Source organism: Urocampus carinirostris, chromosome 4 (genome assembly GCF_059441175.1).
Source record: "Urocampus carinirostris isolate Australia breed hairy pipefish chromosome 4, RoL_Ucar_1.0, whole genome shotgun sequence".
NCBI classification, from domain to species: Eukaryota; Metazoa; Chordata; class Actinopteri; order Syngnathiformes; family Syngnathidae; genus Urocampus; species Urocampus carinirostris.
The window spans coordinates 37,526,318-37,545,856 of record NC_142352.1 but is presented as its reverse complement, the minus strand read 5'-3'; the positions used below and the strand labels follow the sequence as shown (position 1 = coordinate 37,545,856).

General features: G+C 39.0%; 1 protein-coding gene across 2 annotated transcripts in view; it reads left to right on the top strand.

The window, feature by feature from the left end:
- mical2a (microtubule associated monooxygenase, calponin and LIM domain containing 2a) overlaps positions 1-19,539 on the top strand; it is a 76,125-nt gene that overhangs the window by 16,501 nt on the left and 40,085 nt on the right. The window contains exons 2-5 of one of the 2 annotated variants that reach the window (XM_088334446.1): positions 6,472-6,843; positions 13,235-13,442; positions 14,755-14,871; positions 17,287-17,388. In XM_088334446.1, the coding sequence (XP_088190572.1) occupies positions 6,580-6,843; positions 13,235-13,442; positions 14,755-14,871; positions 17,287-17,388 (691 nt within the window). In that variant the 5' untranslated portion in view covers positions 6,472-6,579. The remainder of the gene's footprint in view (positions 1-6,471; positions 6,844-13,234; positions 13,443-14,754; positions 14,872-17,286; positions 17,389-19,539) is intronic. The other variant, XM_088334447.1, reaches the window with a different exon arrangement.

Here is a 19,539-nt window from a genome sequence, read left to right as displayed (position 1 = left end):
GTGGGTCTTAAAATCAATCCAGTTGAAAACCATTGATCTAGAGCACAGGTGTCAAACATGCGGCCCGCGGGCCAGATCAGGCCCGCTAAGGGATTGAATCTGGCCAGCGAGACAACACTCAAAGAAGCGCAAGAGAACAAAAAGCTGCAGGTTGAAATATGTCAACTTGATGTTGCCAAAGCCAGGTGCCTCGAACAAAGACACTGTCCTTGTATTTCTTTCTTTTCTCTCTCTCTCTTTTCCACCCCTTTTCTCCCACTCTCTGTCTCTTTCACTCTCTGTCTCTCTTTTTCTCTTCCTTTGTGCTCTTTGTTTCTTTCTCTCTGTGTGTCTTTTTAACCTCTTTTGCTCTAACCTCCTTTTTGCCCTTTTCTCTCTTTTCTCTTCCTACCCTTCACGCTTTCTTTTCTCTTTTCCCTCCTTCTGTCTTTCTATTTCTCTTTGGATGTCTTTCTTCCTCTCCCTTTCTTTTTTGCCTCTCTCACAACGTTTTATCTCTTTTGTTTCTCATGCTCTCTCCCTCTCTCTCATTTTCTTTCTTTGTCCTGCCCTCTCTCCTTTTCCCTCCCTCTTATTTCTTAATCTCTCTTTTTCTTTCTCTATAATCTACTAGTCCGGCCCCTGACAGAATGTGTGTTCTATCGTGTGGCCCCCGAGTTAAAATGAGTTTGACACCCCTGATCTAGAGCCTAGATTCTAGACTGTCATGTGATAAAAAAAAAATCAAAAATGTATAACACTTGGCTAAGTGTTACCTACCTAAATAAAGCACAGATGTGTTGGGTTAAGGTTAAATTACTTAACAGCAATATTGATTTGAATTCAATGCTATGAAGGTTAAAAACTTCATCGTACACCCAATACAGTAGTAGTTTTACTACAGTAGCAGTTATGTTCTCTAAACCAATAAATCTTGTGTGACTGTGTAAAACTAACAATTTAACTTTCTTGCTGACTGAAGCGAGAAATGCGACAGTGTCGCCCAATGAAATGTTAAGATCTTTGTAGGAAACAGTTCGACGCTGTGAGACTTTTCCTGATCCAGCTGTGATGCGTTCACTGCATCCCCTCCGCTCCGTCTGTCATTAAGTCTTATTTTTACAGCCGGGCTGCGGCCTCGCCAAGTCTGCCCGCAAGTGACTTTTCCGTTCTGTCAGCGAACGGTGGCCACGTCCAATTGAGAAGATCTCGAGTTTGCGACAGCTTTGATATAGCAACATTAAAGTGCTAGCGTTTCATTAGCCTTTTTCGTGCACTTGGTCCCACTAATTTGTACCCGTTTCTCATCTCTTGAGCTGAATAACTAAAGCAGATTGCGAAAGCTGTCTACAGGATCTTCTACAAACATTCTCTGCAAGCCAACAGTTTTATTTGCTCTGTTAGTATTGAGAAATAAATGAATTTATAGTACCTAGTTTAGAAATCACACTTGCTAATTAGTTTGTTATTTTACTTGCTTTCTGACTTGACTGTGATTGATGTTATGTCAAGTTTTCAGCCACATACAGTGTTGGAATCCAGATATTCCACCATGCTTGAAAACTCCTGTGTCATTTGTCATGTAAAGTTCATTCTCTAACAATATTTTCATGGTCTGGCTCAAGGGCGGCATCAAACATCCATCCATCCATTTGCTGCACCGTTTATTCTTAGTAGGGTCGCGGGGGTGCCGGAGCCCATCCCAGCAGGCAGGGGACACCCTGAACTTGAATGCCAGCCAATCGCAGGGCACATAGGGACATACAATTCGCTCGCTCATTTACATCTAGGGACAATTTGGACCCGCCAATTAACCTAACATGCATGTTTTTGAAATGTGGGAGGAAACCTGAGTGCCTGGCGGAAGCCCACACAAGCACAGAGAGAATATGAAAACTTCACACAGGAGGTTTGATCTCATGACCTCAGAACTGTGCCGCACCCGCGCTAACCACTGCGCTGCCGTGCTGCCCGGCATTAAACATGTATATACTTTTTCTAAAATAATAATAACGATAGCAATAACAATTATGATTTATTATGATAACAACAATGATAATAATAAAGACCTCTGTAGTCACGTGGAGCATTTAGATGTTCTCATAACATCACATCTAAAACACATCAATTCATTTTTCCAAGCTGAAGTGCTGGGCCCCTCCCAACCTATGTTCCCTCTAATTTTTCATGTATCTGGGCAAACACACAAGCTCCCTGAGCAAACTGAGGACTACTGTGAGCAACATCAGATATGCACGCTTTATTTCTAAATAAGTAATTTGGTCACAAAAATCTGAAAAATGGGATGTGTAGATGTTATACAGTATGTGAGAGTCCTGTTTTGGCCATGGGAAGAGTCCTGCTTTGGCCTGGCCGAGGGTCCTGTTCTGGAAGATATGAGACATATGATATGAGACGCTAGCACCGTCAATGCCATGGTTGGCTTTGTACCGTAAGTGAACTGTATCGAATCATTGGCTAGACACTTGTCACTCACTGAGTGAGAAACAAAAAAACAATATTATTGGGCGAATTAATTAGATTAGATTAAGTCTCATATTAGATATTAATTAATACGTTATGTTGATGTTGTTTATGCGCTGGAAAGATTTTCTTGTGCGCTGAGAATGTGCGGGCAGTGCGCAATTGCGCACGCGCGCAGCTTAGAGGGAACATAGCTCCCAACCATGTTTTTTGAATATGGGAGGAAACCTAAGTGCCTGAGGGCACAGGGAGAACATGCAAACTCCACACAAGCTGGAATTGAACCCGTTACCTTTGATCTGTCTGGCAGACATGCTAATGGCAACACAATCTGGTCGCTACCATAATGTCTAATGCAAAATGTCACATTGATCCGCTTGCCAAGTAATACAATAGAAACTCACCAAATGAACCAAGCCCACGAAAATGTTGTTGGTGTTATGTAGTCTCTGTGTGGTGTTCTTGACTTGGGGATCCATGCATCCTCCATTTCTGTTGCAAAATGTTTTTTTCCATAGCAGCAAGTTTATGTTTTAGCATGACTCAGTTGACCATTCTCCACACCGATTGGCTACAAGAGTGGTTTGATTCATTTTTCACTGTATCTTTGGCGAGTGATGGATAACTGTCAGCCGCGTGAACCGCCCTGAATTTAATTCAAAACATACTCCTCAATGCCCCAGTTCATGTTCAGTATGAAACGTAGCAGTGTCAGTAAAACCACAAAAGGTAAAAACAATGAAATTTATTTTTCTTTCTTTCCGGCCTAGTAACAAACTACTCACAGGCCGGTACCTGTTAGTCGCTCTGTAGTTGCTAACCACTGATACACAGTACAATGGGACTCTAGTTTGGGTAAAATGTTTTTATGATATTATATAACCAAAAAGGTACTGATAAGAAGACAGGGCACCTTTTTTACACATCAACTATTCAAACTATTAATAGAACAATAGTGATAGTGAGCAGAGAGTTTGCTGTCCTGCTGATGGGGCATATCAAAGCTAGTTGAGGCACGTGGTGGAGGAATGTGCTCTGGCTGCGTTTGAATGTCTGCTCTGAGGGGTGAAAGGTCTTGTTAAGCAACAGCAGAGGTCCAGTAGGACAATAGTATAATTATATGAGGTAGGCTTTGTCTTTGAACGCGGCGGCTCAGGTTTGCTGGATGTATGCGCTGGTGTCGGGCTTAAAAGCACTCTATAGTATAAACAGTTTCACTCTGCTGCCACCGAGGCCCAGGGCGGGGTGGACAGTAATAGGGGATTACCTAGGGTGTCGGTGTCCCTCGCAGCGAACCTATGTGGCTCCAAAGGACATTGGAATATCAAAGGCTTTACACTTCAGAGAAATTGTGGTTTCTACCTTTTGTAAGTCCCCCTCCCTTTTTTTAAGATATGGCTCTGATTTACAAGAAGTGCTGTCAAAATGCCTGATGGTTGACTGTGTCTCAACGGGTTAGAACTTTTTAAAAAAAATCATTGAATACAGGATGGTGCGATCTATTTTACTCTACCTCAAAACATTTGTAACTCTGATTAGGTTTTAAAGTTCCAGTGAATATAAAAAGTGCACACTCTTATTCAAATGTCAACCAGATTATTATACTAATTAGACGCATAAAATGGGTTGCTAGTAGACAGAGACTAACAGTCACACAGACATAGTGTGTATTCTTTAAAAAAAGGTGACCTGTACAACCAGAGGTGTGCATTCTGTAAATATAGACATAAAGTCTGTCAATTTCCCATTTTGTTGAATCATAAGAAACAAAAAACCTATAGAATAATAATTGAAGTGGATTTCTGCTCTTAATGTATCCATCAACAACCTGATCAATCCCCAACTGATATCCGCATTCTTTCAATGATTTGCGGGCAAATGACCCTTGTAGACGGACTTCCACTTAGTCGTCGCACCAGCCTTTTAAGTATGTTGACAGCAGATGTTTATTATCTCAACAATTGTTAGCAGATAAACAGCTACTCCTGAGCATTCCTGACGTCCTAAAAAAAGAACGAGAGCATTAGATCAAAATACCTAAAAGAGGAGCAACCTACCCAATGTCCATCTCCGATGCCGCCTTTACAGAATTCTCAAACATTCAGAAATAAAACGGCAAAGCCGAAAGTGCATGCACGGGATTAAGGTCAATCCTGTACGTATATCCATCAGTAGGCGAATGAATACAAATTTTCAATGTATGCTTATTCTTTTGTGTGCCAATCTTCAATTCATTTTCTTCTTGCTTTTCCCCAATACTGACAGCTGATTATTTTGTTGAGTTGGGTAATTTACCAGCAAAACATTGGTTTAGTCCTCTGTTTATTTTAGTTCTACCTTAGCCACACTATTAGACTCGAGTCATTTGGTGTGGCATTTTAGGTCTGGCAAGTCATTGCCTACCTAAGGGTCCTAACAAAGGGAGATATAAATGGTACTATTCCATGAATCAAGCGGGTCTTCCAGGAATATTTAATGCAATTTTGCAAATAAGATTCTGGTTTGCACGATAATTCTATTAATAATTGGACCCAATACAGGCATGACAAACTTAGTTTGGCTCTGCGGCTGGATCCAGACTTTCTCTTCTGAGACAGGCTGCCTCATTAAAAGAATGTCGACTCAAAATTTTTGCTTTTCTTTTCTTTATTATTCTTGAGTATTTAGCCTACAGTACTCGAGTAACCTACCCCACATATTACAATCAAGGACGACAAGGAGCTTTTCTAAACACAACACATTTATTCCCAAACAATTAGGAAAAACGATTTACATGTTCGGCATTGAATCGACTAGTTTATTTTAACAATCTGGTTAAATGCCGTTTTACATCTGAACCAACTCACCACGCTATACAAACTCAATACTGCCCTTTAGTGACCAGTGAGAGCATTTAGTTAGCATTTATTCAAAGAAATCATAACTTTTGAAAGAAATAACAAAGCGACTTGCCTCTTTTTTTTTTTACATACTTCAAAATATATGGCGGGCTGAATTAAATCATCCAACGTGCTGGATCCGGCCCACAGAATGTATGTTTGACAAGTCTGACCTAAAACGTCTTTTCATTCAACCATACTCATAGTCCCTTACATGTGACTTAGGGCCCATTATTTTCTCTACCCTGACTATGAGCAGCACAATGTTCATATTCAGTATATGCTTAGGCAATAGATTGGTCACCCCTGCTGTGAAATGTCAAAACAAGTCACTTTTGACCCAAAACATCTTGTTTGTCTTACATTCTATTCAGCAACATCTTTCCATGTTTTTTTCTGTAAATTGCAGTATGTCTGCTAAAATGCTTTATACTAGAACTGATCAATTAACCCTTATGTTGTGTGAGAGTCCACTGAGCTGTTTCAAGATTATTAAATATACCTTATCTTTCAGATTATAAATCACAGCTTTTTTTTCATAGGTTCACTGGGGGTGTGATTTTATACTGTGGTGACACTTGTGTGAAATTAATAACACATTATTACCGGGTATATAATTTCAGATGTTATTTTCACACTAAACCGCAAGAAGGCGCTCAATATTAACATTGCCGGTGTTGTGACGATAAATGTCCCCCGTGTGAAAAATGTAGTAATAACTGATGAGTCTAAAAATCAAATTACAATGGGAATAAATGGTTATGGTTGCATATGATTTGTGTTAGGATGTTGTATTATCTATATTAAGCGATACTCGTTTTTTTTTTCTTTTGGTGGTCAGTACTGAGATTAAACCCCTGGTCAAAATTGACCCACTACCAACGGTTAGTGATGCCATTTCCTAACATATTAGGAGGGTTAAATTCAGATTCATTGTAATGGTCCTCACTCATCTAAAATATGCTTTTTGAATGGGTCAAAAAGCAAATTCAAGTCGTATGCGACCTCATCACTAAAAAAAAAAAATCCCATTACGGTCACCCCTACAACCATGTAATGAAGGCGTCTCTGGGTTTTTGGCCACGAAATTACATCAGAGCTGTGTGTCCTTCTTCTATGTGTCCCTCAGGCTGGGCATGCCGGGACGAGCCACTCAATCAGTGTAGTCACATCTGGCAAAGCACTTGCACGAAGCACGGGCCTCTGCGCACCCGAACATCAACCGCCATAGGGGGAAATGGGAGAGACGGAGGACGAGAGGGAGAGCAACATCGGGAAGCTCTTTGAGGACTTCGTCCAAGCTTCCACCTGCAAGGGGACGTTGCAGGCTTTCAATGTCCTATGTGGACAGCTAGACCTTGACCCCAGCGATCATGGCAGCTTTTACCAAAACCTAAAGAGCAAGGTCACCTCCTGGAAGGCCAAAGCGCTATGGAGCAAGCTGGACAAGAGGATATCGCATAAGGAATACAAGAAAGGTGAAGCCTGTCTGGGCACAAAGGTAAGATTCAAAGCTGTTTTGTATGACATCTTCATGTGGATAAAAGTATTGATTTACTTACTGCGTATTAGGGCTACAACTAACGATTATTTTAATGGTCGATTAGCCACCGACCATTGAGAGGACTAGTTGAATAATCGGATAATTCTGCATTTATTTCTTAAATTTAGCACAAAGTTCATTTATGTTACAGCTCGACAGAGACCATATTACAAATGTGTGACTCTTAGGAGAGATTATATTCATATAGAGATCCCTCAGTCTTATGGGAAAACGTGTCTGGCAACAAAAGCTGACAACTCATTGTTGACTATTTCTATTATTGATTTTTGTCAACAACTCATTGTTGCAGCTCTTCTGCATATACAGTAGATATTTCATGAAAAGGCTCAGAATGGTCCAAGAAATGTGTGCACATCTGGAAAAACTTTTACTTTGTATTCACAGCTAGTTTTGGAAAAACACATGTGCTAATCCATGCATGACTAATTAAAATGAAATTACTGTACTGGCCGTGGCCCGACTGGAAAGGACTGTTCCATCAAATTTTCCACAGAGGAATATCCATCTTGTGTATTTATATCTCCATCTAACATGTATTCTTAACACTGGCTGAAGACAAACAAATATTCTCGATGTAATTTATGAATGAGTTATATATATATTTTTTCTGCCTACTGCTGTCATCTGAAATTGACATTGTTCTGCCTTTAGACAGACTATTGATGCAAATTTCTAGATTAAAATATTCACACATCTTAATTTAACTTACTTGGGACACAACAAAATGCATTTTGCCCCTTGCCAAAGGGTAAAAAAAAGTTGCTCAAGCGTTTGTTTTGCTGTACTACTGATTTGAAGTGGTTACGAGCCACATAACAAACCACTTGTACATGACAGTTAAAATTGTCTGTGACATTGCTTTATGACAACTCTAACTCGACGCATGAATTCACTCAGCACTCAACATTACTCCATTGCTGCCGAAGACCAGTGTTCTCTATAGGCCTGTAAGGCTCAGCAAGAACAACTCTATTGAGTTTTGTATTAGGTTCATCTGTCTTGCTAATTTATACCTTGACCGCGACGTAAAAGCGGAAAGAGGAGGCCGAAAAATCGTCTACCTCCCTAGTTGTTTATCAGTAAAAAGTGACAGAAAGGATGATGGATTTAGTTATTTGGAGTGAAGATGATAAGTTTGGTAAGCATGTTCTTTATCTAGAATAATCTGAATAACTCCCAAAATGTAACGTCGTTACTGACAAGCGTGTCTAAAATATGCACGTTTGTGTAACCTCAGCAAACGATGTTTTCCGTTTGATTTCAATTATGAATTGCCTTTCAAGATGAGATGTTTGTTTTTGTTGTTGGATTTTATCAACAAAATTTCCCCCCAAAAATGCGAATCCCCTTTTTCACTATATAATTTTTGCTTGGTGCGACTTATACTCCGGAGTGACTTTTAGTTTGCAAATTACAGTATATTGCTCCCACCGTGCTCTGGGAAATTTGTAAATGTTTAAAAATCTTCTTGTTTGTTCTCCAGTGTTTCCTTTCCCAGACCTCTGAGCAAATCATAAAGCAGGTGCATTTAAACTGAGACTTACATTATGTCATAAAAGTGAGTACACCCCTCACATTTCTGCACATATTTTATCATAATGTTTAATTGGACAACACTGAAGAAGCCTCGCTTTGACACCATGAAAGGTAGTCTGTGCTTCTATAGCAGCGTAAAGAAAACATTCCCCTCAAAAAACTCAAAATATAGCCATATGTAGCTAAGCCAAACAAAAGTGAGTACACCCTTAAGTCAAAGTTCCTGAAGTTCAATGTTTTGTGTGTTCACCATGATTTTGCAGAAACAAATTAATCCTCCTGGCCATGGATTTCAGCTGAGCCTCACAGATTGCCACTGGAAGGCTCTTCCACTCCTCTACGACAACATGACAGATGTGGGCGATATTTGAGAGTTTGTGCTTCCCCACCTTCCGCTTACTATTGGATTTAGATCTAGAGCCATGCTTGGCCAGTCCATCCCCTTTAAACTTAGCCCGTCTAGAAAAGTCTTGGTCATCTCAGAAGTATATTTGGGGTCATTGCCAGGCGGGAACATTTCCCTGCGACCCAGTTTCTGGAAAAAGGGGATGATTCTCTGCTCCAGTTTTCACAGTACATACTTGAGTTTGTGTTTCCCTTAATTAAATGCAACTCCCCAATTCCATTTGTACTCATGCAGCCCCAAACCATGACATTTTCAACACCATGCTTGACTTGAGGCACGATGCAAACATGTTTGTACTCCTCACCTGGTTGCCCCCACCAGTGCTTCACACCATCTGAGCCATATAGATTAATCTTTGTCCACATCTTTCCAGTAAGCCATGGCCTTTGTTTACATACTTTTCTTTTTTTAAAGCGATGTTTCCTCAGTAATGTTCTATTTGGCATTACAAGGAACTATCTGCAGAAGTGTGAGGCGTGTACTCACGTTTGTGACACTGTATTGACACACAGGTATACTCTGTCATATTTAGTCATTTAGGTCAACATTGGCTCATTCAGAAGTCATCAGGGAACTTCTGGAGTCAGTTGGCTAAGCTAGGAGCACAGGGGGCCAATATTTGTACAACACTTACTCTGTCAGTTTTTTGTTGTAGAGATAAAATGTTGAAATAACTTGGTTCCACTTTACGAGAGTGTCTCACATGACGTTGTATTCTTAGAAAATATTTTCAGTTTTTCATCTTTGAGTTAGAAACCTGATATTTGGCAATATGACAAACACTTTCATTTTCAGGTCTATGAGCAAGGTTTCCTTTGTGATTTTGAGAACAGGAAGTGTGTTTGTCATGACTCAGTAGACATGCAGGAAAAAAGCCTCAGACATGGGGACATATTCACCAGTCAGTGCAAGCAAGAGTAAATAAACAAATATACATCTGTGACATTTATCTTGTAAATGTTCTGCTAAAATTCCTTTGATTTTACTTTTACAACGGAACTTGTCACCTGAGTTATTAGCAATCGTAATTACGTCAGGTGTATAACCTCTGGAAGCTAATGGGGAAGTATTACGATGTCACTCCTATCCCCCGTGGAACAAGATTTAAAGACAATGACCAAAAGTCAACTCATCATCCCCTGCTTTGCAAAGATAATCCCTATCAACGCTTGTTTTTCTGGCATTTGCTGGCGTAGTTGTTATTTTAACACGGTCAGGAGGACACTGTACAAGATTCAGTTACAAGTTAGCACAACCTGCAAGTATTTGTGCAATGAACTGCCAATTTATTTTGCTTTGTTTGCATTTAAAAATTTGATTTACAATTCGCGGTAAGATAAACCTAGATTTTTCTTCTGTTTGCATTTGCTTGTACCGGTATTATTTTTGTAGAGTGGGCTTTTTAGTAATTTTTTCCAGCTATTTTGGCTTAAAGGCAATTTTTCTTTGCTAATTCTCACAGAATTCTTATAATTTTACAATGCAAATAATTTCAAGTATGTGTACAATTTTCTTCAGATTTCACAGTATACAGTCAGGAGTGTCAACATGACGGCCGGGGTCCGTTCGTGAGCTTCTAACTGTTTTTCAGCGGCCTGTGGTGTTTACTGAAAAGTATATTTGCTCCTAAAAATGTTTTATAAACTATACAATTTAAAGAAAAATCAAATTCTTTGCAACACTTTTAATGCAACAAATAATTATTTGCAAAATTCTTATGTTGTGGGAAAACGTTTTATCTTTCAAAAAGTCTGCTTAGTAGAATTACATATAAAATCAAATGAACATTTATATCCTATGCTTTTTTTCTGTATCTGGACTATAGAGGAAAACGTTTGAAACCTCTTGTCTAAGCCACTATGAATAAAATAAATAACAATAAAATTTGGGAAATGGCTTTAACTGATTTAACAAGAACAAATTACAACACAGACATTCATACTTACAACTTGTTGTACTCATTAGAACAGGGGTCGGGAACCTATGGCTCGCGAGCCATATATGGCTCTTTCTATGAGTACCTATGGCTCAGAGACCAATTTGATTGCATGCAAAATTTCTCCATCTTGTTCAAAACCGGGAATGTCTATGCTATTCAGGTACACGTAAAGCCAAACCAAAGCTAAATGCAATGGAAACACTTATATAGGGCACGTTTTTCACTACAATTTACAGTCAAGGTGTCACACAAAAAAAGGGGGAAAAAACTCGTTTTGGCTGTACAACGCTAAAGAATCCTTTATTTAAAAGTTCACTATATAATCTGTGTTCAGTGTTCAGATACTTTATGATGAATCCACAGAACTGTAAATACGCCAAAACACCGGAAGAGAACTTAGTCATTTGATTGGGTGAGTGGGAGGGATGGGTGGAGCTATGCAAAAAGTACAAGCATTCCCTCCCATCTCTCGCCAAAGGTAAGCACATAAGGCTCCCTATTCTCAGAATGTTGTGACGTTTTTACAAAATAAATGCTTGCATCTGGTTTTGAAACCAATATGTATGAAAAAAAGGGTCAAAAGGAGTTTAACCGATCTTGAGTAATTGCAAGAAAGAGACAAGTTTAAAGTGGTCTGTTTGTTGAATTTGGGACAGGGGCTCTGGCATTATTCTCTTTTCATAATTTTTATCAAATCATCAAAAATAAATGTGCTGAAGACTAAGCTTTTGTCTGGGGCGCGGGTTTAGCAATTTAGTAAATTTGTCTCATAATATATGGTGTGGCTCTTTCCCAAAATAAAATTAATATTTTTTGCTTTTATGGCTCTTTGAGTCAAAAAGGTTCCCGACCCCTGCATTAGAATTTGATTTCGATCAATATTGGAACCTGCATCCAAGCATTCGCCTTAATATTACTGTCAAACTTCCATCTTCCTACTGTGAGGCCTTTTAAATATTTTTGTATATGTTACAAAAGTAGAGAAGCCAAGAACTGTAAATCCAGATGGGATTGTTAAAGTCAAAGCTGTGATCTTCAGATACATACTCCATGAGCTTCCGTCTCAAAACTGCTGTTCATATTTAAATCCCTGGATCCCTCAGTAGCTAGGAAAAACCATTCAACATTCTTTTTAAGCTGCCTGATATGCCAAAGTCGGGAAAAAGAAGACATATCATTCAACCATATACAGTTGTGTTTAAACGTTTAGAAGGAAAGAAGAAAAAAATATTTCCAGAAAGAGTACGGGCGCGCTTGCGTCACTTCTTTTCATCTGTCATCCAAGAAGCTGATGTCATGTTTGGACCTGGTTCATAGACAAAGACAGACACTCGTAGCTTCATGCAAGGTGACTTCATGCGCTTTGCGGCTGACACACGAGTAGAGCAGTAATTATTCCTCATGCTCTTACAAAACTTTGGCAGATGTTTCTCTTGGCAACCACTTTGAATTTGCTTTTTTGTTTATTCTGATGTCATCTATTGTCTTTCTCTAGACCAGGAGTCGGCAACCCAAAGTGTTGAAAGAGCCATATTGGACCCAAAAAAAAACCCCCAAAAATAATTTGTCTGGAAAAAATTTAAAGCTTTTAATAAGCCTTATGATGAATTCAACACTTGCCGGATGTATTCTTGTTAGCTATACTGTATTAGCCTATTATCAAAATAACTAAGTTGGATGCAGCGTATCCTTGTGGAGAATGATGCTTTCGATACTTAAACTAAAAATGTGCGCGTGATAAGATTGTGTTCTTCTTACCCGTTTAATGTGAGGGTGTGGCAAGAAGTTGCGTTACATTGTGACGCTGTCCCTTTAAAAGGGGCTAAGGTTGGGCCCGCACAGCTCTGCTTTATCTCGCAAAACACGTGAGAGAAAGGAAAACAGGCAGAAAAGAGATGCGCTGAAGTTTTTTATTGCAGATAATTTCTTCAAGCCTAATTTCTTCTTTACATCACAATATATGACGTTCCTGCGTTTGAGGCAACAACCTGTATCCCATGTTTTTACAACCCAATACCAGTGAGAGAGCAGTCGTCAAACTCGTCACTTCCCACCCACATTTGTACCAGCTGATCTTCCCTCTTGTTTCCTAGTTACACCCCTAGTTGAAATGTAATATTTATTCTACACATTTGTACAGCATTGGAAAACGTTAAAATTATTTGTGTCATGTTTGTCCTATTTTATACCCCATACTAAAACAGAAATATATTTACCTCCCTCATTTTTTTCAATTTAGATTTTCTTTTTGTTTAAAGCGCCAGGGGGCTACTCAGCAATGCTCACGAGCTGCAGGTTGCCAACCCCCACCCTACACAATGCAGCACATTATCATCGAGTGTTTTAACATCAGCGTTTTAGGAAATGAATGAACCGTCATCCCTGCTGGAAACTGTTGTACTGCGAGAGTCATGTGAAGCCTACTTAATCACTGCTTGTCTTCCTAGTGCCTCATCATTGGAGGAGGTCCGTGCGGCCTCCGCACGGCCATCGAGCTCGCCATGATGGGTGCCAAAGTGGTGTTGATTGAGAAGCGGGACTCCTTTTCAAGAAACAACGTGCTGCACCTTTGGCCATTCACCATCCATGATCTACGGGACCTCGGGGCCAAAAAATTTTACGGCAAATTCTGCGCCGGGGCAATAGATCATATTAGTGAGTTTTGCAGTTGATAATTTGGTAGTCAGTGTAGGGAGTCATTTTAGCTGCGGTATGATTGGCAGCAATGTTTTTGTATTGTGTGGGGTGGGCGGGATTTGAAAAAGTCCAATTCAAAATAAGTAACCCTCCAAAAACCCTTAGAAGCTAACTTTTTTTATACAAGAATATTTAATAATCAAGTCTATAAACTAAAGTTTATATTCCGTAAGTTGTTGAATACTAGTGTCACAAGATAACCTCTCTGTTGCAAAATTGTTAATTCCAGCCAGTCCTATCCCACTTAGCATGGTTTTAATACAAGATGTTCCAAAAGTCTTCGGCACATTTTGACACTTAATAGCTCAAAAACTATTGATAATAAATACATCTGGTAAACTCAGAACGCTTGTAATCTCAATTTTTATAAGAAATGTTTAAAGATCTCCATTGGTCACACGACACACAATAAGCGATTCAATTTCTGTTTTTAAATTCTTGCCAAAAACGTCCCAGCATTGCATTGGCAATGGTTGCAACAGCTTCTCTATTCGTGGCTTCAGATCCTCCACATCTTTTGGAATAGGGAGCACATAGACCAATCCTTTCACAATTACCCACAATAAGAAATTGCATGGTGTGAAATCTAGAGATCTGGGTGGTCAGGACATGAGATCGCAATCATTCTGCTCAAACAGTCCAATTCATCTGTTTGGCAGTCTTGTGTTCAGATACTGTCTACTCCTGTCTCGCCATTTACTGTTGAGGAACTACAAATTTCCGCTCACAACCTAATTGTGTGCATAATTTGCATTGATTTAAAGTACTTGGTGGCTCACAAATCACTTGATACAACAAATTAATGGGGTAATTAGTTTCCAACACTTTTAATAATCGATTTTCATTTGATTTTACCGATTAGTTGTTGCAGCCCTACTTCAATCACATCTTCTGAGGGGCGTCTCGTTCTTTTAGCTGGGTATTAGCATTCATTCATTATGAAGTTTTCATGCCATCTCACTGTGGACTTCCTCTCTGGTGGCTCCTTTCTGACTTTTCTGTGAATGCACGTTCGGCAGGTCATGGTTGAAGCAGACAAAACTTCTTTTCTAGTTGATTGAATGCCATTGATGGGTCTGAAAATAAATTTAAAAAATCAATAGCCTTATCAAAAAACTGTATGAAATAAGCTTTCAAATGGCACCGCTTTTATCTTGCTACCATGAAGGCTTCAAATGTGCTAAAGACCTATCCTTTATGACGGAGCATATTTGCCGACAGAGTAGGCGATGGTACACACCCACACTAAAGTGTCTTTTGCATCTGACAGGTATCAGGCAGCTGCAGCTGATGCTGTTGAAGGTGGCTCTCATTGTTGCAGTGGAGTTTCACATCAACGTGGAGTTCGTCAAGCTATTGGAGCCTCCTGAGAACCAAGAAAATAAGGGTATCTGCAGCTTGTTCTTTGATAAAATATATAGGAAGGCACTGTCAGTTGAGAATTATTTATGCTTTGTTATCTAGCATCATGCTGATTCACTCTTTAAAAAGCAACGTGTGAGTGTTTTTTGGGAAGTAGTATAAATGTGGTGGAAACAAATAGTTCCCTTGTTCCTCCCTGTGAAAACATTCCCGTCTGGATCATAAAAATACTGAAGTATTTGAGCAGAATTTTTTTCAATTTCTCGTTGTATGTTAAAAATACACATTTGCGTCATACATCACCACATTTTTTCGCTATAACGTACACTTTGAAATCAAAATAAAAACATTCAGTTGGATGGGCACATCTGACCTAAAACAGCCTCCTGTTAAACAAACTTTGTAGTAAGTACCTTTACAAAAGAAAACTCTTCACCATGTGTTTCGGGGATCAAAGATTACTTTTAGGGTATTTCTGTTACTGTAAAGCAGAGGTGTCCCAAAAAAGACCACTTTTTTAAAAATTTCGATTAATTTATTTATTTTTTGTGTGGTGCTTTCTTTGAGATGTCATCAAAAAGTTTAAAATGGAATAATTCTTTTCTGTGTTAACAATGCTCGAATGAGCCTCCTTGGGACTCGCAACACATTAGGAAGGCGGGAAGAGTGGTTTCATGCTCGTCTTTGCGGTTTTCTGCTAGTGTAGCATGAAAATTATTAAAGTAAAGGACTGTTTCAAATACAGTCCAAACGCCAACTCAAACCCCAACAAATGAATAGTTTATTTGAGCACGTCTAGTACAGTACTTGCATGCGGCACACAAGCAGCTTGACAGGTTTCAATGATGACTTAAGACAGAAGATGGCGTCCGCAAGTAGAAAATTCTAAATTCTGGACAGAACTTTTAACAATGATTTGCCAAGAACGTTAAATGCTATACCAAAAAAAAGGTTCTAGTATGTTAGTTTATAATTTTACAAAATAATATATTTTTGAATGTAAACGTGTTGATTTAAAATTTACAATTTTTAATTTGCATTTATGGATATTTTAACAACTGTATAAACGTCCATTTCAGCATATTCGGTATATGCTTAAGGCTACTTAAAATCGCCCTGCAAATGCCCTCTAGGCAATAGATTGGTCACCCCTGCTGGGAAATGTCAAAACAAGTCACTTTTGACCCAAAACAGTATGTAAGAACAACAAACTGCTGTAAGGTATCACGTCCATATTAATGAATGCTCTCTCTGTAAGAGGGGGAAAAACACCATCGCACACAGCTTTCATTGTGTGATGGTAACAGGAGGAACAACTTGAATGGCCACTCCCAAGTTTGACTTTAACCTGGCTTCCAGCTGTAATATCAATACGCAGATAACAACAAGAGCCTTGCCTAAATTTAGAAGTTCTCTTCCCCCCTCCACTGCAGACTAGCCGTGCCCTTAATATCCTATTGCACAACATAAAGACTGGTTGTTTTGGTGGGCCTGACTGGTGCTCCGAATGAGTTTTTAATAGAATGCTTCTAAAGCAGGGGTGTCAAACTCATGTAGAATAACCCTCCTCTCTGGGTCTGGACTAGTGGATCAGAGCGAAAGAAAGGAGTAAAATGGAAAGAGACAAAGAGAAAGCAAGAGAAAGAAAGAGCGAAACCGAGGAAAAGTAAGAGAAAGAGAAAGAGCGAAACATTGAGAAGGAGGGTGAGAAATTAAAAGAGAGACATAGAGAAAAAAGAGGAATAGAAAGAAAAAGACAATGAAAAAGAGAGAGAAACAGAAGAAAAAGAGAGCTTAAAAGATACAAAAGACAAAATGAATGAGAAAAGACAAAGAGACAAAGTGAGAAAGAGGGTGTAAAAGCCAGAAGAAAAGAGACGTAGAAAAGGGACTGAGGGAGAAAGACAAAAAGAGAAACAGAGAGACAGAGCTAAAGAGAGAGGAAAAAGCCTATAGAGAGTGTAAAAGAGAGGGAGAGAGAGAGAGCGAAAAAAAGAGGGACGACGGGGAGAAAAGAGAGAAAAAAGAGATGGAAAGGGACAAAGAGAAATAGAGAGAGAGAGAAATGGATAAAACTCCAGCGTTTATGTGTGTGGCGCCTGGCTTTGGCAACATCCAGTGGACATCTTTCAACCCGCAGCACATTTTTCTCTTCTCCCAGTATTGTATCACGGGCTGGATTCAACCCTTCTCGCGGGCTTGATCCGGCCCGCGAGAAACATTTTCTAGAGACCAGCTGTATTTGCTCTTATCCTTGAGATAGAAGAACTTTAAGGTTGAACTGATAAGAGGTGACCCTGAAGCAGAAGTTATTCTTGATCAGCTGACACTTGCTATGTAGTCCTTTCTATTTCGGCCACGGGAATAAGGCACAAAGAGAATATTTATGTAATGTGTTTTCTCTTGGCCTCCCCGCTCTGCGGTCATCTCCCGTTTCCAGGGCTGGGCTGGAGAGCTGCAATCCGACCTGCTGATCACCCTGTGGCTGATTTTGAGTTTGACGTTGTGGTCGGGGCTGACGGGCGCAGGAACACGCTGGAAGGTGAGCGTGTACCTAAGAAAAAAGGATGAATGTAATGTAATGTACTACAAAAGGACAAGGGGACAATGCCTCCTTTTAAGTTACCACATGAGGCGGAAACAAAAAGGAACATCCAAGACTCAAATTATCTTTTTAGAAACACAACTGGTTGTAATACTTTGCCATTTCATCGTGTTTTGAAAACATTTTATTTGAACAGATTACTGCTCTGAAAGTTTTATTGTTCCGGTAGTTTTAAAAGAATGATATATTTTCCCTTCCAATTCCAAGTTAAATAAGCTATATTATTGTATTATATGACTCCCAGGGAGTTATAGCAATTTTTTTTCACTACGTTTACATGTCAGGGTTCGTACAGGTGCGTGAAATACTTAACAATGCTTGAATTTTAATATTTATGTTCACGAATAGAATAGTGCTTGAATTTTGAGTAAAGTGCTTGTAAGTACTTGAAATTGTGGCCCTGTTTCTCAACATGTCCCCTTAAAAAACAAGACTGACACTGCACACTGGTCGCTTCGCATTGCCATTGCATATCTTCTTCCCTCCTGATTAACTACTGCTGACATTAGTTTGTATGACATTGTCCTATGAAGCATCATTGCCCCCTACGGGTCCCGCCCAAAAGGACAGGTGCATGGCCCTATTAAGTGTGTATTTGTGCTAGGATTATGTATCAGTTTTGGACATTTATTATGGGCTATGCAAAAAAAAAGAAGGTAGCGTTTTCCTGTGGTAAATTGTAGGAAGGACTTCCTGTAACTGAAAACGTAAGCTACATATCACTGTCATTTTTACCCAACTATTCTGTGCGGAAATATTTGCCTCAAATACAAAAATATTTACGATTTACTCAAGACCTAAAAATTATGTTTCGATGAATGCACATGCAAGATTAAAAATCGCATATGTAAATCACATATATATTTTGTGATTCACACCGGATTTCTTCTTTAAAAGGTACTGGAGGAATTGGAAAATTGTTTTTCACTGTTCTTAAGAAATGCTTGAATTTGGCCATAAAAAAGTTGTACAAACCTTGAGATGTATTCCACTTTAAATTGATCGTGACTATTGGTAATAGTAGCACTAATATTAGTACTGATCGTGTCCGATTATTTTTAAACTAAGTAGAAGTAGGCTTCATGTATGTAGTACTTGTAGTTGTTTACTGTCAAAAGACACAAAATGGTCAATTGCAAGTTTAAGCAGTTATAAGTAAACGTGACATCAGTAATATAAATTTAAATTAAATATAAATATCTTAGCACAAATTGTACATGTAGTCATCCACATATTGTATCACGTTTTCTTTATAGCGGTTGCATCGTACTGTTCAATATTCTGATTAGCTAAAAGGTTACCCAGCCCCTTTTTCTGATTGTCTGCCTTTGCGTCATTCAGGCCTTTGGCCCTCCCTAATGACTCCTTGGCACTTTTTCAAAAATGTTTCATAATGGAAAAATATATGGTTTCTGTAGGGCAGAACTGAAAGGAAAATGAAGTTTTCCATAACATCCACATGATGGTGGCAAAATATCATGTAAAGTGGATTGTGTCCTTATTCCATACAGTTGTGAAATAGACCAGCAAGATTATTCTTAAAATTAAAGTTTGACAGTATATAATTTATTTGAGAAAATCATTATTTATGAAATACATTACTTTTACGTACTTGAGTCTGTAAATTGGGTTCAGGGGTTTTGACTATCGCAGCATGCTTTTTGGAACGCAACCCCCCAAAAAATGAGGGATCACTTTAGTCGTTATATTCTGCCCAGGTTTACAGAGTCATAACAATTCTACTGCCCTCCTTCTGCAAAGTTTCACATATCAAAGTACAGTGATAAAAAATGTTTTGTTTATAAAGAAAAGACAAATTATTTTGTCTTTCTTGCAACGAGACTGAGAAGGAATAGTCATTTAACCATTACGACATAAAATTGCATTAAAAAAAAAAGAAATTTGGTACCAAGCAAGATATCCTGCGATACAAAATACAAGCGTTCCAGTTGTCCCTATGTGAGGTTGCATCAGTCACATCTTCAAAGCTCAAAGAATCCAACTAAATAAAAATAGGCCTGCTTGAGCAGAACAGCTGATGCGAACTGGAGCCACTCCATGACTTTGCGTCACTTTGTCAAACTTGCT